Genomic DNA, 24,322 nt, shown 5'->3' on the forward strand with positions numbered 1-24,322 from the left:
CTGTTACTTTGCAGATGTATTTTCTCGAAGTGTTAAATTGATTTAATTTTTTTGCAACCTCTGTGTTTTTTCTGGCATCTTCACTATCCCTTGGTGAAATGGCACCATAGCTAGAATTATGCAGAAATGTGACTTCCTTTTCAAACTTGTTAATACATATCGAACATTATGCTGATAAAGCCAATCTCTAATAAAATGAAATAGCTTAGTATGTAACTAAAAAATTGAAGTGGGAAAAATTCAAAATGTGAAGTATAGATTTAATATAGTCATTAAATGTTATTGCCACTTATAATTTCTGCTTTTTATATTTTTAAATTAAATTTCTCCCAATCTGATGATGTACTTTAAAATAAACATATAATTGAATATTTCAAAAAGAAATCTGTTTACAGCTGTTTATGAGATGACCAAGATAATGAATGTAGAATTTTCCTCACTTTTATTCATCTTTTTCTTTGGCATTCTTCCACTGAACACAAATAGTTATTAATCTATTATATGCCCTTATTCTGCAATGGGGTATATAAGGGTGAGCAAAAGAGCTATCAATCACCCAGTCTTCAAGGGACTGCAATCAACTGGATCTCTGCCAATGATATTATCAATTGTCTTTACCAATATTTATTTGGACACTATGTGCTGGGAATGCAAGGATAAACTAGGCACGAGCTCATAGGAGAGTGAGACACTGACATGGGTATTGTCATTTCTAGCAATGGGTGAGTAAACAGGACACTGCAAGACAAGAAGGGAGGGAATGAATCACTTTACTTGGAACTCTGGGTAGAAGATTGATTTCAAAGAGGACTTAGAGTATCTTTTGAGTTGAAAAGGGAGGGTATGGGCACCCAAGCAGAGTGTATAGGCTCTGCCCAGATATGAAAAGGCAGGCTAGTCTGCTTGTAGGTCACAGTCACTTGAGAAGGCAGCATTGGGTGAGTGGTTGAAAGATGAGTTAATACCAGAGTAAAAGTATCTTAGGTTTCTACTAAGGAATTTGCTGATGCTCATGGATGATGGGAAGAGAGAGACACAGGCGTACAAGATTTTTAAGCAAGATGATAACATAATTACAAGATTCGTGATGACAAGTCAGAGGATGGATTGGAGAGAGGAGTGATTGGGTGATAATAGCTAATGTTGATTGTGTCTGTATTTGGTATTGGCTTTGTCCTAAATATATATATATATATATATATTTTTTGGCGGTACGTGGGCCTCTCACTGTTGCGGCCTCTCTGGTTGCAGAGCACAGGCTCCGGACGCACAGGCCCAGCGGCCATGGCTCACAGGCCCAGCCGCTCTGCGGTATGTGGGATCTTCCCAGACCGGGGCACGAACCCGCGTCCCCTGCATCGGCAGGCGGACTCTCAACCACTGCGCCACCAGGGAAGCCCTGTCCTAAATATTTTACACTCAGTAAATGCTCATGACAAGCCCATGAGTTGGGGGCTGTTATAATCACACCACACACACACACACACACACACACACACACACACAAACACACACACACACACACATATATACGTATCATAGTACTTTGTATTTTTTTTTTCACTCCTGGCTCCCCTGCTAAAATGTGACCTCCTCATGACAGAGGCTCGGTTTCATTTATCTTTAAATCCCAAATGCTAGCACAGCACCCAGAGTATAGGAGATATTTGTTGAATAGTAGGAGGACGAGAAAGGCAAAGAAGCAATGACATTTTACAATTATAGGGCACTGGCTGATTTCTGTGCTGCATGGAGAGCTTTTAAACCAGATCTGTAAACACTAAACATAAAATAAATCAAGTAAATTGGGCCTGGCCCCATAATTCTCCATACATGGCTGTACACGTCGACTTTAATTCTCACAGAGTGATGTATATTCCTTATTCTTGCTTCTTAGAGTTGTACTTTTGCCAACAAGACTTGTACTAATCTTTCTACAGAAGAAAATAGGACATGTTGATTGCTGCTTTGGTAATTTAGCTATTATTCTCAGTCTCCTATGTGTCAATTTAAAAATGATCACCAGTGTCAGTACACGGCTGGCAGCCAAAAGTTTTCTTTAATGTTCCACAGGCACAACTTTTCAGAGTTAGGGAACCGGAAATTCTTTTCTCCATAACTGTTAGTGTCTACTTTTGAAAGCACGCAATTAAGAGAAAGCAGATATATCTGTTAATGTGCACAAATTAGTGGTACTAGGAAATAGAGGCTTTTGGAATTTTAGGATAAAGAAAGATTGGAGTGTTAACCCTGAATTATTACCTATCCCTGCTACAGAAGAGAATTTGGACGTAACTCTATGTGCTTTGAGATTTACACATTTTTCCTCTGGTTTTGTTTTTTCTCCTGCTTCATTTTCAGGGTGTGAATATAAGTGGAGGTCAGAGGCATCGAGTCAGTCTGGCCAGAGCTGTCTATAGTGGGGCCGACATCTACCTCCTGGATGATCCCTTGTCTGCAGTTGATGTTCATGTTGGAAAGCAACTTTTTGAAAAAGTGATTGGGTCCTCCGGCATGTTGAAAAACAAGGTAGCCATAGCATCACTTATGCTTTAGTGAGGGAAGGAGAGGATAATCTATGTAGCATTGTGCCCCAAATTCTAATATTTTGTTTATTTGTTGAAGCAGAGTAGTTAAATTTCACATAAAGAATGAGATGTTATATTGCTCTTTTACAGACTCACTTTAATGAATGTTTTAAAATTTTTTACAAGTTTACTCTGACCACAACTTATGTGATTATTACCTCATTGACTAATACCATATTCGAAGGTGGTTTACATGCCAAAATGAGTTGTTTTTAGCTTAGGTGACTTTTTTTGAAAAGTGGTATTTTGGTGCATAGCACTTTTATAAAAAATAGTATTACTTTATTATTTATTACTTAAAATGTGGTATTATTAATCTAGCATTCATAACAATTCAATTGTCTTGTGAAGGAACCAAGAAGAAAGGAATTAATATTTACCAAGTGCATACTATGTTTGACACTAAATTAGTTCATTTAGTTCTTATAGCAAGTCTCTGAGATAGGCATTATCGTTGTTCTTGTTTTATACATGAAGAAACTCAGGGCTTATAATGACTTGTTGTAGCTTGCTTAATTTAAGAGCCACAGAGATTTTTAAAAGCCTGTCTGACCACAAAACCATACTCATCGATTCACAATATGTGTTTACAGATTTATTAACATAGAGAATTCTGGAAAATTTAAATAAATGTATAAATATTTAAAGAATAGACAAATGTCTTTACTTATTGAAATGAAACCAAGATAAATCTTCTCATTCAATTTTATGTATATGTATACAATAATATGGAAAGATTTAAAAATAAAGACTTGAATCAAACATGTTTTTGTAATGCTACAGGACCTTAGAAAAAGGAAGCAAGAGTGACAGTTATAAGATTGTTTTTAATTTGCTGTAAATTTGATTCATTTTTACTGAATGAAGAATACCTGAACTAATGGGTTAAAAACATTTGCTGACTTTTTTCTTTTTTCTTTTTTGTCTAGCAGTGTATCATCATTCATTGTGAAATACATTCATATAAGCTGCCTTAAACTGTCACCTACCAAGAATTATACTCTAAAATAGTAAAGACAAAAAATAATGATTGCAGCTCTCTTTAAAATGGCTTATTTTTGCCATCTTTTGTAACCCAGGGAATAAAATACTCTTTTGTAGACTCGAATTTTAGTGACACACAACCTCACACTTCTACCCCTGATGGATCTTATTGTTGTAATGGAAAGTGGCAGAGTAGCACAAATGGGAACATACCAGGAACTTCTGTCTAAAAGCAAAAATCTCACAAATTTGCTTCAGGCCTTCAGTGAACAAGAAAAAGGTGAGGACACAGTGAAAAATAAACCTAAGATACAGTGTGCTTACCCATTTTGAAAGCCCATGAATTGCCTGATTTCTTACTATGCATTTTTCTTCATTCATGCTACTTAAGTCAGGAACTGGGTGTCTTCCTTTCTCTAGAAAAGAAACAAATACGTTGGGACACATCAGCTAAAAATCAACCTTGTTTATGATTTTTAAGCAAAATGTTATGCCCCAGGGTCAGTTTGTTCATTTATGAAATAAGAGATTAGATGATTTATAAGCTCTGTTGCAGGTTTAGAATATAATGGGTCTAAACATTCTACTTTCTTTGAAATTAAATCCATGTCAAATAAATAATAAATATTTGAAACATACTATGGCATGTTGTGGGAGAGAAACAAAAGAAAAGAAAATCTGAAGAATGACAAAGGAGAATGATATTTGTCTAACTTTTTTACAAAATAGCAACTGAGTTTATTTACTACTAATTTTTGTTACTATAGTCCTAGTATTTTAAATTAAGATTCATAGATATTTGTGTAAATGAAGTGGTTTGGTCTTTATCTAATTAGGACATAAGGATGTTTGAAATCTAGTATTAGTTTAATATTCCAGAGATCAGTCATTTTCCAGCTCTGAAAGTTGGATGTACCATTATCTTTTTCCAGCTGTAGACGTTTTCTCATGTGTACCACCATCATGATCCTTGTTCTATACCTTTCCAGAACACCACTGAGAAATGGCTGTAAAACCAGTGAACTATTTCATAATTGCAGGCTAAAAGAAGACATATAGAGTTATTCTTAGTATTTCCTACATGAACTGGTATCTATTCATTCACTTTACACTTTACCTGGATATAAAAGTCAGAAAGATATGAAAGCAGTTTATAACAAGATCAGTGCAATTTAGTATTTTAATGCCATGAGATCAAAAAGCAGAGCCATTTTGCTGATGTGTTTCTCTAAGCTAATACACATTAGGTATGCACTACTATTTTCTTTATTCCTTGTGTATGCCCCTTTCTCAAATTTAAATATTCTATATGTAGATACATTCAGAAAACCCTGACCCATTGTCAGGTGGCTGTGATCATTCTTAATAAAAGAAGACCTTGTCTTTTCTTAATGGCTAGCAGTTTTGGAAATGAGCCGTTGCCTATTTGGCCAGGCTAAGTAATCATTTATATTTAGTGTGTAGGAAAGATATATCTATGAGTGTCTCTGAGGGCTGCAATGAGGATGTGGTCTGTCATTTTCTCTATCCCCAGCACTTAGGTAGCCTCATGTTAGGCAAATAACAGGTACTCAATAGCTGTTTGTTAAACAGATGAATCTGCCTCCATTTTTTCTACCAAAAGTATGTCTCCTCAGAATGAATGGGATGATTTGTAATGCTACGAGCCAGGATATATTTTTTGCTACTTATTTTAAAGGCAACATGAAATATAAGTTGTATTACTTTGGAAAATATAGCTCTGAAAGCAGGCAGTGTGTAAGTTTTAAGTTCAATATTTAATCTACCATAAAATATGGAACACAATTTTGAAAGTTGTGGAATTTGCTCTTGTTTAAGTCTCCAGTTTTGGAAACAAATATCATACCTCCCTCCATTGATATATCTTATGTACACCAGTCCTCTGTGGTAACAAGTGGAAAACGTTCTTGAAGTTGAGCTGACATTAATAGATGTTACTATCTCAGCAACAGAAATATGACAGATTTAGGAAAATGTAAATTGAGCTTTCTTCTAGTTACTTCAGTATTGTGTCTTTTCTGTTAAAATTCAGAAAGGTGGTGAGTAGAGATCATTTTTGTACTAGAAATAGAATATGTTTTTTACAATGAATATTTCTGGGATTTTGATTTATTTGGATGGTGAGTAAAAAATATATAAAGTCTTTTAAAAAGCAGGCATAAAATTACTCATGTTAATACTAGATAGATAGATATTTGTAAAAGGTCAGCCATATATATTGTAATTTTATTAGTGACCACACAGAGCAGAACAAAAATAGATCAGCTGATATACAATTGATATAAAACATCCCCCAGACAACAACTTCAAACCTGGTTACATTTAGTCACATTCCTACAGTATTGCCCTTAGACCTGGGCCAATTTGACCCAGTCCTGTACTACGTCTCTGCTCTGCCTTCCCTGGCTGGCTCTCTGGCCAAGGCCTAGGGATTGTGCCCATCGGGGGTCCTCTTCCCATCCCGCCACTCCTTGACCACTCCAGGTACTTGGAGTCCCAGAGTTCTCTGCCCATATGACATAAATTTGCTCCAAGGACCTGGGCTCTCATTCTTTAGTTCTACCCTCTTAAGGGTCGACTGCTCTACTGGCATTCACTACTCCTTGGATGAAGGATGTTTTTTTTTCTTGGAGGAGGGTTGGCAGAGTCTGGACATGTAGCTGAGGCAGCCACAGACATGGTGAGGGGTGGAGCTGGGGTGGGAGAAAACCCAGCAAGCACCTTGACTACATCACCCGGGACTACCGCATTCCCCAGAGGAACTCGCAGGGCTCCAAACACTCTCACCTGGATTTTGCCTTCCAGGTCGTCGGGAAGGTGTATGTGTTAGGGTAAGCGATAGAACTTATTTACCAGTCTGTTAGTTCCATCTATAACTATCAAATACTTAGAAGTATGGTATGCGGGCCTTCATTTATACTCTTGCCCCAGTTACCACAAATGTTAGGCGCAGGCCTGTCCCTGTGGGGAATTTCTTTCTCTTCTTTGCATAAGTAGTGAATAAAAATCACCTTATATCTGAGAACATTTGTACTGGAATTTAGAAGAAAGAGGGCTACATGGACAGAGTGTGATTTGAGAAGTGTGATCCCCACTTCTAAATTCAATCTGTGATCTATCATTTATTTTTGACAATTTATCCTTTTTGGCCTTGAGTCTGTTCAGGAATTACTTTAAAAAGCACACAATATTTCCATTTAAAACTTTTTATTAACTTAATGTGACATGAAAGTGGGAGTAAAAGTCAGCACAACATAGTGGAAAAAACATGGGACCAATTTCAGAGCCCTGGGTTCTGGTTCTAGCACTGAATAATTATATGAATCTTTGTAAAAATGACCTCTTTTCATTCTTCCCATTTATGAAAAATGGGACTTGAACTAGATCTGTTTGTCCTGGTGTCTGATATGGAAATGAACAGTGTACATTTTTATCACTCCCTTGCCCCCAAAACTGCTTATGACCCAGACACTTTTTCTTTTCCTATAATTCTCACCCTCACTACCAGAGTTGATGACAGATAAGTAGAGTTTACAGTATAATTTGGTTTGGATACATCAGATCTCTAAAACTCCATCTAGCTCTGAAAAATCTATAAGTCTCACCTTATGGGAATATTATATAAGAGGTGAGAATCAGAGGAGAGAAAAGAGTTTATGGAAAAAGATATGACTAAAGATAAATTTACATATTTATAGGTTTAGTCTAGGATAATTCTTACCCATACTAATAATACTGATGGTAGCTAAGATGTCTTAGGTATTAATTCTGTCAATATGGTCACAAGTGTTTTACTTAATTCTCCCCAAAACCCCCTGAGGCTACATGGTCTTAATTTTACAAAGAGGATATACATCTTGCCCAAGTTAAGACAGTGTAAGTTTCAGAATTTGAATCCATCACTTCCTCTGTTTCATGCCAGAGGCCAATCAAACTCTTAAACATTATATCAAACCTGTAGGAACAAGTACATTGACTTAGTGTGAAAGACAGGAAGGAGTGTAGGGCTTAGCTCACGCTTGCTCTCTCCATCTCTCTGTCTTTCTCTTTTTCTCTCTCTCTCCCTCTCTGTCTCTTTGACAAATTTGGGTTTCAGGCAAATCACTTATCCTATCTGAGTTTTATTTTTCCCTTCAAAATAGGGGTAAATTTGCCTGTTGTTCTCTTTATCTTATCAGCTCATTTTGGCACTCAAATTGTATAATGTATGTGAACACGTTCTATAAATTATAAATATATAAATTCAAACATTATTATTATCAGCTATAAAGATGAAAATGTGCCTTAGGCAGGAGAGGATGAAACATCCCCAAATTGAATTTTAATTCTGTGAGACATGGAATCCCACGTTTCTTAGAGATAGTTGATGTAAATCAGAGGCTTCCTTTAAGGACCAGATGTTTACTTCTAGAAATAAGAAAACATAGAGTTCATATAAGAGACCTTAGAAATCTCCAAGTCCACTTCCTTCTTTTTAAAGATAAAAAGTCTGAAATTCAAGGAGGTTAAGTATTACACTGTGGGAAAAGACAAAAATCTGCCTAGCTCTGAGATGTTTCCCATCGAATTCACTAACAGTAACTTGAACCTCAGTCTTGTAGTTCTAGATGTGTGACTTTGATTAATGCTACCTGCTTTGCTTCTCTGTGCTTTTTATCTGTAAAATAAGGATAATCGTAGCATCTTCCTCACAGGGGTAGTTTTGAAACATAAGAGTTAAAATATGTAAAGTATCTAGAACATTGCCTGTCATGTAGGAAGCTATTATTAGTGACAATAGTAAGAACATGACAGAGATTCGGGGATTACCATTGCATGCTCTTAATACTTTTCACAATAATATTTGTCTATAAGACTTGATGATATTGCTTTTTTTTTTTAAAGACTGGAGTCATGTTCCTCTTGGGCAAATACTTAAACCTTCTGTGGAAGATCCAAAACAAGCTAGCACTCCTCTCTAATGTCTAAGAAAGAACTTCTCCGTAGGCTTTTTCATTATGGAATCTTAGTTTTATCAAGACATTACAAAACATTTTAGGTGAATAAGAAATAATGGGGAAAATGAAAGGCTCCCAGTATACCTGTGGATCCAGAACACAAAAAAAATTCTCTAACTTGTATAATCTTTCATCATATTTCTCTCTACATTGTGCATTGTTTGCTTTTATGGATATAAAAGCACTCACCGTCTTCTTCCGCAGCTCATGCTTTAAAGCGAGTCAGTGTAATCGACTCCAGAACTGTCCTGAAAGAACAAATCCTGGAGCAAAATGATAGGTGAGTATTAGGGTAATACCAGGCTCATAGGGATTATGGACTAATTAATTACATTTTTTAACATTTAAAATGCATGCTATAAAAGTGATCTGTACATTATGATGGATACAAAATGTACTTAGTGGTTTCCAAATTTTATACTATGAGTTACAAGGTTGTATCTAAGTTTTTAAGTGAGATGTATGTGACTTAATTTGGGACACATAGTAACTCTCAGTAATTTCTAGCCAAAGTCTACTAGAAGAAATCTACTCGGATTTCTGTGTGAGCTAAAGATATACCCCAAATGAATCTGTTTAGAAAAATAAGAGGAAGGGAAGGAGGGAGGAAAAGAATGATAAGGGAGAGGAAGAGAGAAATAAAAATAATAAAACTTTGACCCTGATTAGATTGTTATATTATACTTCTTTTTCATTTTTGTAAGTAATTGAAATGAACAGTGATTGAAGCCAATTAACCTAATCAGTTATTTGCCCTAATACTCCAACAGTTGCAAAGAGGACATACACACAAAAAAAGGAATAATAGCAAAAAGTGGTTTCAAAAGTAAGTGGCTAGAATTATAGGGAGGTGCTAAAATGCAGGATTGGAATGGATTAGAGAGAAGCAAATACTTCAGGATCCAATAGCTCAGAATTTTGTAGTTTTGACCTCGAGTGAATGAATGGGCCTTGAATTTATTATTTTTTTGAAAGGCTTGGATATTCCTGTGGTTGTGTGATGATGTGGATGTTGCAGCTTGGAGCTCTGTGTACATACCAGGTTTAGCTGACTGAATAGGTAAATTAAATTATTCCCCTGGATCATAAAGACCTTGGACTGCTTTTCTTCTTTATTGTCTTGGTGTTGTCATCCAGTCTCATGACTTTAATTACCTTTACTCCAAGTTTATATCCCCAGCCCAACCTGTCCTCTGAACCCCAGAGTTGGACCCTCCTCTTTGATGTCTAATCTTCTTAGCTAATGGCAACACTGTTCTTCCCATTGCTTAGATAAAATATCTTGCAATCACCCTTGACCTCTCTCTTACTCCATATCCAATCCATCATCAGATCCCATTGGCTCTATCTTCAAAATATATCCAAGAATCCAGAATTCAAACACTACTCATCGCTTTCACAGCTTCCCTTTGTCCAAATCACTGTCATTTCTCCCCTGAATTATTATAATTGTCTTCTTACAGGTCTTCCTGCCACCAGCCTTGCCCTGTACAGTCTGTTTGCAGCGTAACATCCAGAGTGGTTTGTTTTACAAATATGAGTCAGATCATGTCATTCTTCTGCCCCAAATCTCCAAAGGCTTCACATCTCAGAGTAAAATCCCGAGTCCTCACAATGACCTATAAAGCCTTGGAGGACCTGGACCTGTTTACCTTTCTCAGAACCTCCTAAAGCTCATCTCACTATTCTACTGCAGCAAGACTGACTCTGCTATTCCTGGAAGACTAGGCATGCGCCTCCCCTGGTGCCTTGGCACTTTCCGATCCCACTGCTTAGGGCATATTTCTCCCAGATATCCATATGGCTTGCTCGCCCATCTTCTGCAGGTCTTCTGCTCAAATGTCACCTCATCAGTGAAGACTTAGTTAGCCACCCTATTTTATACCACAATACTTCTTACCCCTTCCATGCTTTTTCCCCCATAATTTTTACTAATTATCAGCGTACTGGAAAATATACTTATTTACTTTTATTTTGTCTTTCTCTTACCTCTAGGTTATAAGCTTTATAAGAGCAGGAATTTTTGTCTTTTTGTTCACTCTTCTCTTGCCATCTACGTAACACATTTCAACTAAACGCTGAATAGCATGTGTTCAGTAAGTACTTTGAATGGATGAATAAATAACTAGAGACTGAAAGCACACTCAAGGAACTTTTAATCCATCATTTATTTTATTTTATTTTTCATACCATTATAACAATAAGTTTCATTTAAATGAGTGTCAGTTTTTAAGGATATCCAAGAAAAGCAAAAAAAACACTGAAACAGACTTCGAAATTTCTGGGCTGTTGGATCTTCAAATCTCTAAATTATAAAGAGAGTTTTCATCTGTGTATAGTCTCACCATACACTCAATAAGTAGCTTGCTTTAAGGCTTAAATCTTAAAAATCAATAAGTATTGTTATAAACATAATCATACCCTTTCCTCTGTAATAAATCATTTTTTCTATTTATAAGTCACGGTTAGTCATATCCAAATTGAACCTCTTAAAATTTTTGTGAACCACTTTTATAAAATTTCTCCTTGAAAAAAGAACCCCAATCCCTATAAACGTTTGTTTACAGAACTGGTTTCTAAACATTTCTCAAGTTCTGGCGGCTCAAACAGAAGCCAGCATGCTGAAACTTACTTCTTCAGTAGAGTACATCAAAAGGATCACCTCAATCCTACCATGGCACATTCATGTCAACAGAACCCAGCGTCAAACTTACTTTTTAATGACTGTGATAAAAATGTTATTGGAGGTCCATGAATCCCCGCATACCAATCTTTTCTTGTTTTTAGGCATGGCAATTATATCACTTTTATTTTTTGTTTGAGAGGTCAGAGACCTATTTTCATTTCTCCAAAACATGTGCATCTTTGCCTACTTCCATGTATTTCCTAGTTTATTACTTTCTATACTATTCCTAGTCTAGCTTTCATCATTTTTTATCTGCTTTACTATTTGGTAAGGTAACATTACATGGGGAAAATTTTCCTGACTTTCAACCTAATTTTTTTTAACCATACCCAATTATTTCCAATTTATGCAGAATTAAGATAGACTAGAGATTGGAAGATACAAACAGACAAGAACTTCACAATGGAGACTCTCTACAGTGGGATGTACTGAGATAGAACAATGAATCTTCCTCATGGAAGGGTTCACAGGGAAACTAACTACCCATCAAGCGGGAGGTGGAAAGGAAGTTGGACCGAATGATGACTGAGAGTCCCTCCCTTTGAAATTTAAGGGTTAGAATTACATTATGATGTTAGTTTTGTTTTCAAATGGGGACTAAAATAAGTTGAACTGTTTCAATATTTTGTTTTTCATTTTTTGGTTTAAATTTATATGGTATATATTATTTTATTTCCTTAAATATTTATTACTATCTTCCCTGACCAAAATAAACTGGAAATGCTATTTTAGTATCTAGACTGCCCCCTTTTGGCTTTCATGTCAGACTCTATTAATCACTTTAATCCTCCCATACATACTCTATACTTTGCAACTGTATGCTCAGTTCAGGGATAACGGTTTCAGTATGTTAATTTTATATATTTTATACAAAAATATGCAGACCGGTATTATGCCGACTTTCCCAAGGGTTTCTGAAGGACAGAGCAAAACTCATTTTTAAAACTTCTCTACCAGCATAAAAAAATTTGCTCTTTTAAAATTCAAATAAAACCTGCTATTCACAACAAAGTGCCCAGGACCAAATACAGAACTTTTGTGGAAAAAGGATCATTAACATTGTAGTTTGGAAAAACAGTACCCTCCTGTGTAGTGGCCAGTAAATTATTGGTCTTTCTTAGTTATGTCTAATTAGGATGCTTTAATTCCCTTTTAACAGTTGGGTTCATAGCATTTTATATCCAGCTACATTAAGAATTAATTTTTTGGCTTGACACCAATGCTAAATTTGCTTATCCAAACAGAAGCCATGCCAAGGGCTTGAAGGATGATGACAGTAATTAACTCAAATCATATACCAGGAGCTATTCCAATGAAAGTGTCTGTTAAATAGTGTATCTTTTCCTGAGGTAAAGCTGATCCTACAAAGGGCATGCATGTACTGCAACCTCCCACAGAATGTTTCTTGACACTAATGCCAGAGACGGAAAGGGAAGAACTACTGGGCTGATCAAATAGCCATTTCTTATTCTGATAAACAAAATGGGAAATGTGGAGAAATGGGGGCATGTACCTCAGTTTAGAATTTCTAGAGGTCAGTTTGATATTAGATATATCAAATGACTTAGAATGTAGCATATCTCATGATCCTATGTCCCTACAAGGGACCATGAGAGATGTGTAAAGAGAATTATCATTACAGCAATAATTAAAGCAGGAAAAATCTGCAACCAGTATACATTTTGATTTTGTTAAATAAATCTTAATGTAGTAAAATGATAAAATATTATGTTGCCATTTGACAAAATATAATGCTGTAATAGAATAATATTTGAGGTGCATTATATACTGAGTTACAAAGACCACGGGTAAAATTTTTTAAAAATTAAGACTTGTTATAGAGCAACATTTGAATTATGATACCACACATATAGAGAAAAGACTATAGCAATCCTCACCAGCATGTTAGCACCAAATATCTCTGGAATATAGCATTATGAGTATTTTGCTTCTGCTTGTCTTCGTCTGTTCTCTCTCTTCTCTCTCCTCTGTTGTCTTTGCTCCTCTTCGTGCCATTCTGTATTTTCCAAACATTTCTTCAGTAACACAATTCCAGAGGAATTGACAGCTACTTGGTGATTGGTTGGAAATGTGTCAATGTTGAGACCGAGGAAGCGTCGTGGCCAGAGAAAGCTTTTGAGGAGGTAGGAAGTAACTGGTTTCGTGTAGGGCGTGTTTGAGATAATCAAGCAGAGACGAAGTAGGTGGCAAGTAGGTTTTTTACCGTATGGATCTGGAGCTCAAGGAAGAGGTATGGACTTGAGAAATCCATGTGAGAGTCACCCACAAAGACGAAGGTTGTTGAAACTGGGAATGGATGAGAGTGCTCAGGAAAGAGTGTGGAGCATAGAAAGGAAATAATGACTAGAACTGAGCCTCAGGAAATACAAACGTTAAAGGAAGACAGAAACTAATGGAGGCCCAGAGAGGTGGGAGAAAACACAAATGTGTGATGGTAGGGAAGTAAGAGGAAATGTCTCTTCAACAAGGGAACGGTCAATGATGTTAAATGCCATGGAGAGTTTAAGTGAAATAATTTTTAAAGTATCCCATGAATACAGCAATAAGTATTGTACCTACTTTATCAAGGCCCCGTTGATGGAAACCGTTTCAACCAGGTGCCAGAAAGTTCGAGGAGAAAAAGGTGGTTTGGCAGAAAAATGTTTGGCTACAGAAAGAAGGCAAGAAGTAGGATAGTAACTGAACATAGAGTTGAGGGTGGAATCATTTCTGTGGTGATGGTATTAATTATAGATGAGAAAAATGTGGAGTTCTCTGTGGGCTGAAGGGAAGGAGTCGCTAGAAAGGAAGAATATGAAGATTAGAAAAGAGAGGACACAATTCGGGGTCTCCTAGATTTGCCTTAAGCTAAGAATCCCTTGCATCATTTGTTTAAAAGACAGATTTCTAGAGGGGAAATCTTATAATCTGCATTTTAAAAAAACACTGTCAAGTGTGTCATTGACAGGAAAGTGTGGAAACGCTATATTTAATAAATGTATTTTGAGAAAATGGGGCAGAATGGGATTCAGCTCATAAGGTTATCCTTAGATCTGAGGAGAAAACTACCTTTGTTTTTTACAGGAGAGAATTAGAAAAGGCTGGGTGGAGATGCAGATAAAAGTAGACGTGTGGTGACTGACTTCCCTATCTGCTTTGACTTTCTCCATCAAGTAGGACACGGGGGCCCCTTCTGAGAGAGATGCAAGAATTTCTAGGCACTATAAAAACCCGGGTGGAAGGAAGATATTAATTTATGGTGGAGCCAGTTTGCTGGGCTCTATGATCTTTTGAAGCAGCACTCCGCAGATGGGCAGCAAGTGTGACAAAGGCTAACTTGTCAGTTTTAACGTTGAAATTTAATTGAAAGAAAGCTATTAAAGTTCAGAATGTCACCACAGTTTGGATGACATGGTAATCATGGAGTACAGGTTGGATAATAAAAGGAATCGAGACAGGGCCTAGGTTTGCCTGGGGCTGAGAGTTTCCCGGATGTGGGACAGTCAGTGCTAAAACCAGGAATATCCCAGGTAAACCAGGATCATTAAACATTTTAGGGGGCAAGGATGATAGAAAGTTACATTTGGGAACTGGGGGTCTAGGTAGAATAAAAACCAAATACAGTGAGAGTAACTGAATGTACAATTTAGAAATAGAAAAGGTTATGTTATGGCCAGGGACTGAAACAATTGGAGTCAAGTTTTCAAAGGTGGATTAGTTCCAGGTAATAAGATTCATGGTTTGCGGTCATGAAAGTTGATGGCCAATGTAGAATGCAGATGCAGGGCTCTGGAAGTATGAAGGTCATGAAGGTGAAAAGAGATTGAGTTTAATACATTTGTCCTTGTCAGCTGTGACGTCACCCAGAATAGTGGCAGAACGAAGTGGGACGAATTAGCCCGATGCTAGTCTTCTGATAGGACAGGAGGCGAGTAGATGTGGAGGCATAGATTATGGTACAGCCAGATGGCATTGTCTTACACAATCTAGGGATTTGGCTCAAGTTTGAAGGATAATTATCTAGAAGAAGCAGTGAAAAAAATCATATAATATGCCCTGGCCCTAAAATATGTGGGGTAAAAAAGAATAAACGATCTCCCTTCCAGAAGATTGAAGGAACATTGTTATTATCACGGCAAGTCAGGTCTCTGTTAATGAAGCAGAAGAGTGTGCAATAAAGTGGTTGAGAATGTTTAACTTTTTAAAAAATGTTTAGTTGATCTAAAAACCTAAAGAAAAATGTACATCGTCTTGCTTTATCAGGCCCTTATTGGATCAAGGAAAACAGTTCTCAGTGAGAAAGGAAAAGGTCCCTGTTGGTGGGGTAAGCACCAGAATAACTAGTGTTATTTGTTACTAACCACTCAAATATAAATGTTATTAATAAATACCATACGTTTTTCATTGAATTTGAGGAAGGTTGCTATATGATAGTTTGAAGAAATTGAATTAAATGGAACAGTTGGACATTATAGTGGTGTTTAATTAGGATTACATGTTATTTAGCTACGTATATTCTGGTTTACTAATAATAGTAACTAACATGATTTCAACTTTTATTTTTAAGTGCTCAGGACTGTGCAGGCACTTTGCTTGTATTTATAAGGTGGCTACTAGCATTACTCCACTTTATAGATGAGTAATCTGAGGATTAGAGTAGTTAGTAACTTAGACCAAGAGCATAAAGCTTAGGATATGTCAGGATTTAAATCTAGCTTGTGTGACTTTTAAGTACAGTAACTTTATTTTTAAAAACAATTTTGCTTTTAGGTGAAGTTCTCAATCATTCTGAAGTACCTCCAAGCCTTCGGCTGGCTCTGGGTATGGCTGAATGTGGCCACTTACCTGGGGCAGAATTTGGTGGGAATTGGACAGAATCTATGGCTTAGTGCCTGGGCAAAAGAAGCAAAGGACATGAACGATTTCACGGAATGGAAGCGAATAAGAAGCAATAAACTTAACATCTATGGATTATTGGGATTAATGCAAGGTTAAACAAAAAGTCTAGCTGCTTTTCTTTTCTCTTTCTAACCTAATTGATTCAGATGCAAACGTAGGGCATTGTTTTACTTTTTAAAAATCTATGTCATAATATTCAAATACTTTGGGATAATTCAAATGCCTGTGTTTTTAATTCACCATATTTGCAAGAGTTAACAAAAACTTGTATGTGTCAACTACATGGCCCACACTGAATATTATCAATCTGTCTCATTTAATCTTGACAATAAGTATTTAGAAAGGTGTCATTATCCCCATTTTACAGCTGAGGAAACTGAGTCTCATATGTTAAGTCAGTCAGGACTCAGAAGTCTTGAATACGTGGCTGTCCACTGTATGTGTGAGGCTTGTGACTGATGTGAAGATCAGTAAGTGAGTCTTAAAAACTGCATTGTAAGTAAAGCTTAAAACTACATCGCAAGCAATATGCGTGTAAAAGTAGTAAAAGAAAACACTGTAAGGATTTAGAGCAGGGGAAAGCCATATTTGGTTGAGAGATTAAGGTAATTTCCAAGGCATAGTTGGCATTTGAGGTGACACTAAAAAGATGGAGGGAATTTTGTCAGGGATCACAGAGGACAAAAGCTGATAGATGCAGAGAAAGATGTGAATAAAGATGGATGGGGAAGGTGAGGGGGATATAGGCATAGGTGAGGATGCCAGTCTGAGTAGTCTTTAGGGTTTTTTTGTTGTTGTTGTTGTTTTTTTTTTTTGCCATACGCAGGCCTCTCACCATTGTGGCCTCTCCGGTTTCGGAGCACAGGCTCCGGACGCGCAGGCTCAGCGGCCGTGGCTCACGGGCCCAGCCGCTCCGTGGCATGTGGGATCTTCCCAGACCGGGGCACGAACCTGTGTCCCCTGCATTGGCAGGCGGACTCTCAACCACTACGCCACCAGGGAAGCCCCCAGTCTTTAGGTTCTTGATAGGGCAGTAGGGGAACTAGAGGTGGAAAGGTAGTTTGGAGATGATAGTTAGAAAGGCAAGTAGAAAACTTTGAGAATTGGGGGAAAAAGAAGTGACAGAATTTGGAGTCATTTTTCAGAATAAGAATAAATTTTCAGTGATGAAAAAGGATGGATTTTTATTGGTGGGACTAAAGTCAGAGACCAGGGAGAAGTTGAGGTTGGTAGGGAAAAAATAATCAATGATCTTCAGGAGTCTAGATGGGAGATAACCTAGTACAAAAAGATCTCTTATCTGATGCATCTCCTTGTCACCCAAAGCATCTAGACTAGTGCGAACCAATGGGTAAGGAATGAAATAAGATTTGAATAAAGTATGAATGGAGGAAGGGTCAGAGAGCTGCAGTGGGACTGGAGAAAAGGGATGGATAGGAAAGACACTGCAGTGAAAACATATGTAAGAATTGCTGATTTGTGGGTAGGAAGAGAACATCACTCACGATTTTGAAGTTTGGGTAATTGAGAGAACAATGAAGACAAAAATAAAGAAACCAAGGACGAGGGAAGTCAGTTGGTAGAGCAGAGAAATGATTAATTCAATTTGGAGCACGTTTAATGGGAAGTGTGGATACATATTTTTCTGCTGTTTTTTTTCTCCCCAGTAGCAGAATAGATACACATTGTCCTTCAAAGAAGTTAGGTGATTTGAAAGAGTAAGAAGAAAGACACTCAAAAGTATAGTACTCAAAAGTGTAGAACAATTAAAGGGAAGATATTTTTAATTAATTAATTAACTTTTGGCTGCGTTGGGTCTTCATTGCTGCGCACAGGCTTTCTCTAGTTGCGGCGAGCAGGGGCTACTCTTTGTTGCGGTGCGCGGGCTTCTCATTGCGGTGGCTTCTCTTATCGTGGGGCACGGCCTTTAGGCATGAGGGCTTCAGTAGCTGTGGCTCGTGGGCTCAGCAGTCGTAGCTCTAGAGCTCAGGCTCAATAGTTGCGGCACACGGGCTCAGCCGCTCCGCGGCATGTGGGATCCTCCCGGACCAGGGCTCGAATCCGTGTCCCCTGCGTTGGCAGGCAGATTTTTAACCACTGCACCACCAGGGAAACCCAAGGGAAGATTTTTTAAATAGACAATTTTTGATGTGTTTATAAGAAGAAAAGAAGACAAAGTGAAGGAGAGTGATAAATTCAAATAAGAAATAACAAAACCATCTACGTGGAAGTCTTGCTGTCTAGGGATATGCATAAAGGAAAACAGAGATGCATGCTTTTGGTAACAGAAAATGAAGATAACATTTAAAAATTTGTGATTTAGGGCCTTGCTTCTGTTTTCTGCTCTCCTATCTTATTTTTATTGTGTGACCATAGTATTTCTCATAAGTATCTCCATCAGAAAGTAAGCAGATATTGTGAGACAAATTTATGTTTTTGTCATTCTGTTAACAACATTCATTGAGGAAAGAGTTGTTATGTTAACAACTAAAATGAGATACCAGGACTTAGAATGTGTTTGGTTTTGAGTCAGTGAATCAAGTTTTTTGGCTTGTGGTTTGCAACTTGAGGAAAAAGTAGGTATAGACATCTAGAATGCTGAGCAGCAAAAGAAATGTCCCATATACATCTCTATATCTATGTCTGTCACACATATATAGGAGGGTTAAACTCTTACCAATCCAGTGAGCTCATGTTACAGTTTTAAGGGAGACTCAATATCCTTCGGAGAATATTTTAAGTGAGCAAATACTGTTTTTCCTATACTAGACAAGGTATGCAAGTTTAGTGTTCAAAATTTTACTTGTGTAAAGTCTTACTTTTAATTAACTATCAGTAGGTATAGAAAGTATTTTGTAGTAAAGGTAATAGATTATGCAGAGTTTAATCAAAAAGATTTTTTCCTGATTGGATTTTTGTTTTTTACATTTAAAAACATTAAAATTTTTGACTTATTAAATACAATTATAAATTATTTCTTAAGAAATGAAAATATATAATTTCTGATTTTTTTAGTAGTCTGCAGCTGTGTCCTATGGAACCTGGTTCAATCAAGAGCAGGCTGTATTCACTGATATCATCAAAGCTCACATTATTTTTTGAGCTTTAAAACATAAATAGCACTTTCACATGTTAATGCCAGAGGCTATGAATAATATAGAAGGCTAACATTCAAAGAAAACTGGAGTACTGAAGCAGAAAACATTGCATCTATATTTTATAACAATAATAAAGATCTTACCTTATCTTCTGAAAAAGAAATAGCCCTGAACATTTTATTCCTGGTTCCCAGCTATTTCCTTTAGAATCTCTAGGGCACTCTGAACATCCTTAATCTATTGTGTTTTATGCCCCCTTGTTAGGAAGTTCCTTTTCCAACCCAATGTGTAAAATATAGGCACCTTATTTTCAAAGTGCAATGTTTAAGGAGTACACACCAGTCTAAGATGAGTGAGTGGATCATTTACTTTACTTACCTCACAAAATTCCACTGAAATGACAGTGGATGAATATAAAAGTAAAGGGTTCAGGGGATTTCAGAGTGATAAATGTCTACATAAGCGATTATACTGATAATCAAGGGTAGAAGAACCTGTAACCAGGAACAGATACTAGATGAAACTGTCAAAGAATAGGGAGCGGTTCAGTCTAGCTGTGGAGGAACTCAGGTACAGAGAGTAGGATTGAGTAGCGTCGAAATAATCAAAGTGATTCACTAGAACATTGTTCTCCTGTTACCAACTGCACAGCAGTAGTACAGCGAAAACTAGGAAGCTGATGTTTAAAAAGGAAATTAGGGTTACTAGTGTGTGTGGCCTACATAGAAGAAAGCCTCCTTATGTGGCTTTTGGAGAAGTTCCAGCCTATGTCTAGATCACCATATGAGACTTCCAGTGTCACACCCACTTAAGTGGAATTTCCATTCAGAGGAGACTGGGGAAAATTAATGTGCACACAGGCAGAAGAAAGCCACACCAGGTACCTCTTAATTCACCATGGTTTTTTTTTTTTTTATCACCATGTCTTTATCTTGCATGTTTTAACTGGTAATGATGGATGGTCATGCATTTTAATCAAGTGAGCAATATAGATAAGAGCCAACAAATAGAGCAATGGAGCCCAGAAGTAAAATAGTCATATTTGATATGTAAGAGGAGCTTAAAATTAGTATCTTCAGATATTCAAAAGCAGAGGCAAAGCAAGAGCAGAATGTGCTTAAATAAGTTCAATCTAAGAACAAGAAAGTTCTTAAAAAATTTAAAGAATTTAAAAAGATTGTACAAGTGTGCGAAGATAAATCGGTAGAAATTGTCCCAGATGTACAACATCAAAAACATAGATGGCAAATGATAAATAAGGAAAAATCAGAGGAATAATCCAAGATGTTCAACATCCATACAATAAGACACAGTAAATGCAGATGGAAATTATCAAATGCATAATATTTAACAACATTTTCTGTAACTGAAGAATACTAAAGCCTGTTCCCACAAAAATTTCCAGTTTAGAGTAGAAATACAGAGGGTTCCAAGAGAGTAGTTTATGTTGCAGGATGAGGGGGTGAAATAGGATGAAAGACATAATAGACTCTCTGCTGAGTTTAAACATATTCCAAAGAGATTTGCTGACTATTGAATTGTTTGGGAATAGATTAGTGCTTGTTGCATAGAAAAATAGTGGTACAAGCATTATACATTTAGTGAACTTCATGAATATTATGTTTAGTAGTAATGTAAACACTGAATATTTGAGAACAAAAGGGCAACAACCTATTTTTGGAAGGACTAGAAGCAAGTATGGGGAGTGAGGTAGGAAAATAATAGAAAGTATTTAAGAGTAAGAAATTATTAAAGAGCAGTGTGTGATGTTATTTAAAATATAAAGGAACTAGCTAAAAGAATTTGAGGTTGGAAGAAGAATCCTGTTGGCAACACACTTTTACTAACAATTTTGTATAGTAGAGATCAGCGGTGCAATTATGTATCCCAGAAGACTCAAGAGCAAATGGCTTAAATAACATGGAAATTTATTGATGCCTCAAATGGAAAAGTCCAGGCACAAGTTTTTAAACACACTTGATCCAGGGGCTCAAACGAAGTGTCCACCATGCTTTCTCAGTTCTGCTCGTTTTCCTCTTTTCCTGAGCCATTCTCAGGCTTCACATGGTGATGAAAATATTCTCTTTCAAAGAACATCTTTCCATAGAAATCCATGAAATTACTCTCCTTGAAACAATTTGAGTCACATATCCACCCTTGAACCAATCATTGTAACCAAGCATTTCTTCCTCCACCCCTACAAGTTCCCCAGTTTGGGGATTCTTTGTCCTTTCATTTCTTCTTACACACCTGGATAGTTCTTTTCTGAGCTTGTCTCTTTCTTGTTATATTTTTGTCAAACACAGTTACCAATAGTCAATAGATGCTATTAACTGTGTTTTAACCTGTTCCACTGAAGCTACATGTTTATTATTTATATTTTCTAACTTTTTAGTTTTTTCAAGAACCTTCTCACCAACCAAACTGTAATAGCTTGACAGACCAAAAATAGTTTATTCATGACTCATACCACTTGTCCACTGTAGGTCAGGAAAGGGACTCTTCTGATTCTAGGGCCCAAGATGAAGAAGCAATCCAACCACTATTTTAAATGTTGGCAGGCACTGTGCAAAGGGAATAGGAGCTTTAGCAAGTCTGACACCTGGAAGTGTCATGTGAAATATCTCAACTTACTGTTCAGAACTATTCATTTGATCCCATCAATCACAAGGAGGTCAGAAAGTGCAATTCTACCATGGACCTAGAAGCTAGGAGAACTGAAATTATTTGTCTAGCAACATCGGTCACTACCACATTGTCTTTCAGGACATCATAAAGTTAATAGGTTGCCAAAATTCTGTCAACCTGGTTGATCTCTTATCTTTAGAGCATTTCTCTAGAACCTATGCTCATGAATAAGGAGAGCCCTGCTCTTATAGCTCACCAGAGTGTCCGTATTTATTTTCCAGGTACCATATGCATTTATACTTAGTTTGGTCCACAGTGATACACTTTTAAGTTTGATATTTGAGTTTTCCATTAAAAATAAATGCTATTACAAGCAATCTTTTGAGAGTTAAAATTCAGAGTTTAAGCTGTTAACATGTCATTGATAACAATTTGTGTTTAGGTCTCTTTGTTTGCTCGGGAGCTTATGTACTCACCAGAGGGTCCTTGGCTGCCTCTCGAACTTTGCATGCTCAACTGTTGGATAATGTGCTGCATCTCCCACTCCAGTTCTTTGAAACCAATCCCATAGGCCAGATCGTCAATCGGTTCACCAAGGTAAGTAAGCCATACCTTATTAAATAGCATACGTATAAATGATCCACATTTAGTACCTTATTATCTCATTTGTAAAAAATATCATTCTAAAAAGATGGGATTACGTTTAGGGTAGATTTCATTGTTATTTTATTTCTAATTATTGGGACATTTATAATTGATGTATAGCAGAGTCACATCTTACACACATACTTAAAATAACCCTTAAAAATAGCTGAAAGAATCCAAGAAGTGCATGTGCTCTGGTGTCTACAACTCCAATTCTTATACACATTTAGTTTGAGAATCAGTGGTTCAGGCTGAGGAGGGGGAGAAATGTAAGTCTGTATCGACATATCCAGATTTTAAGCATTCTGCCTTTAAAAGAACTATCAACTCATTAATGGCAAATGGGGGATGGGTAGAGGTTCCCAGAGTGTCTCTGCTAACCTATAGGGTTTTGCCCATTGTGTTTACTATTAAGTACTTGTAATTGTACTGTCCAATAAAATGTAATGCAAGCCACAGAGGTAATTTAAAATTTTCTAGTAGCCACAATATAAAAGTAAAAAGAAACAGTTGAAGTAATTATTTATAATAATATATTTTAACAGAAAATATCTGAAACATTACTTTAAAGTATAATCAATGTAAAATTATTGATTGAATATTTTATTTTTCTCCTACAAAGTCTTCAAAATCTGGTTTGTATAATAGACTTCTGTTAGATCTCAGTTTGCAGCAGCCATGTGGCTTCTGTATTAGTGCATAGCCATGATCTTAAAATATGGCAATATATTTTTGTGTATATGAAAAACATTTGGTGTGGTATGGGGAAAAATGAGGATAAAACATCAAAATATAAATGAGAATACCTAGCATAATCAATGTTTGATGGAGTATTAAATCTTGCTTAATCATACCAGTGTCACACTGTTCTTTGAAAGTTTATAGAAGAACTTGATCACCAGTGTTCTTTGTCTCCCAGTGGACATATCTCTATGACCCTCCTAAACAACTCGCATTATTATACAGTAACATGACAAATGATTGGGTCTTGAACAGATGAGAATATGAGAAGGTGTATTTTAAAGACAGGCAGGAAGTTACTTATGAATATGATGCTCTTACACTATTTGGTATGTGAGATAATCAGGGAAGTCCCAAAGCAAGGCTGAGAAGAAATAAAATTCTATCTCCATTCTTTATCAGTGTTGTCCTAAACTGAATACTCCATCCCTTCAAGGTTGAGTGCCTTCCTATTCCCTGGGATCTCTAAGGTCGTACCTTATACCACAAACATAGCTTTAAGTTACATGTGAACTGATGCATGACCTTCCCATGTCCATTTCTCAGTCCCATTGTCCACCTCTATCTTTCGGTTTTTAATTTTGTAAATGAAGATTATTTTGTTTTCCTGTTTCTTCTGATATTGGCAGGATCCAGCTATCCAAGAAGGTCACTGGACATGTTCTCAGTGGATAAGAATGGCCTAGGAGTGTTTTACAGTTTTTAGGGAGTGAATAATGGTAGACCAATGCCCCTGAATCCCCAACTACCGGGGTTTGGACTCTTTTTTTTTTTTTTTAACAGAGTCTGATTTCAGTCATATAAATTAAGTGCCATGTAGTTGTCATTGGGAAGTACAAATTGGTTGATCATAGACATATTGGTACTAGAACACCCTCTTAATTGTTACAGCTGAAAAATACATGGGGGTGGGCTGGGGAGGGCAGAGATCATATATTGAATATTTAGATATTTAATAATCAGATTGTCACATCTGGGTAAATGTTTTTATTTTTACAATGAATGATATATGTCTTCTTCCCCTCATTTTAAACC

The 24,322-nt window shown here is 36.7% G+C and overlaps 1 protein-coding gene across 1 annotated transcript in view; it reads left to right on the forward strand.

Annotated features, from left to right (window-relative positions):
* LOC132520668 (multidrug resistance-associated protein 1-like) overlaps positions 1-24,322 on the forward strand; it is a 77,301-nt gene that overhangs the window by 39,155 nt on the left and 13,824 nt on the right. The window contains exons 14-19 of the mRNA XM_060149402.1: positions 2,362-2,529; positions 3,690-3,852; positions 8,795-8,870; positions 15,540-15,600; positions 16,047-16,266; positions 22,344-22,498. Of these exons, the coding sequence (XP_060005385.1) occupies positions 2,362-2,529; positions 3,690-3,852; positions 8,795-8,870; positions 15,540-15,600; positions 16,047-16,266; positions 22,344-22,498 (843 nt within the window). The remainder of the gene's footprint in view (positions 1-2,361; positions 2,530-3,689; positions 3,853-8,794; positions 8,871-15,539; positions 15,601-16,046; positions 16,267-22,343; positions 22,499-24,322) is intronic.

The sequence above is a fragment of the Lagenorhynchus albirostris genome, chromosome 5 (assembly GCF_949774975.1).
Source record: "Lagenorhynchus albirostris chromosome 5, mLagAlb1.1, whole genome shotgun sequence".
In the NCBI taxonomy this organism is placed as follows: Eukaryota; Metazoa; Chordata; class Mammalia; order Artiodactyla; family Delphinidae; genus Lagenorhynchus; species Lagenorhynchus albirostris.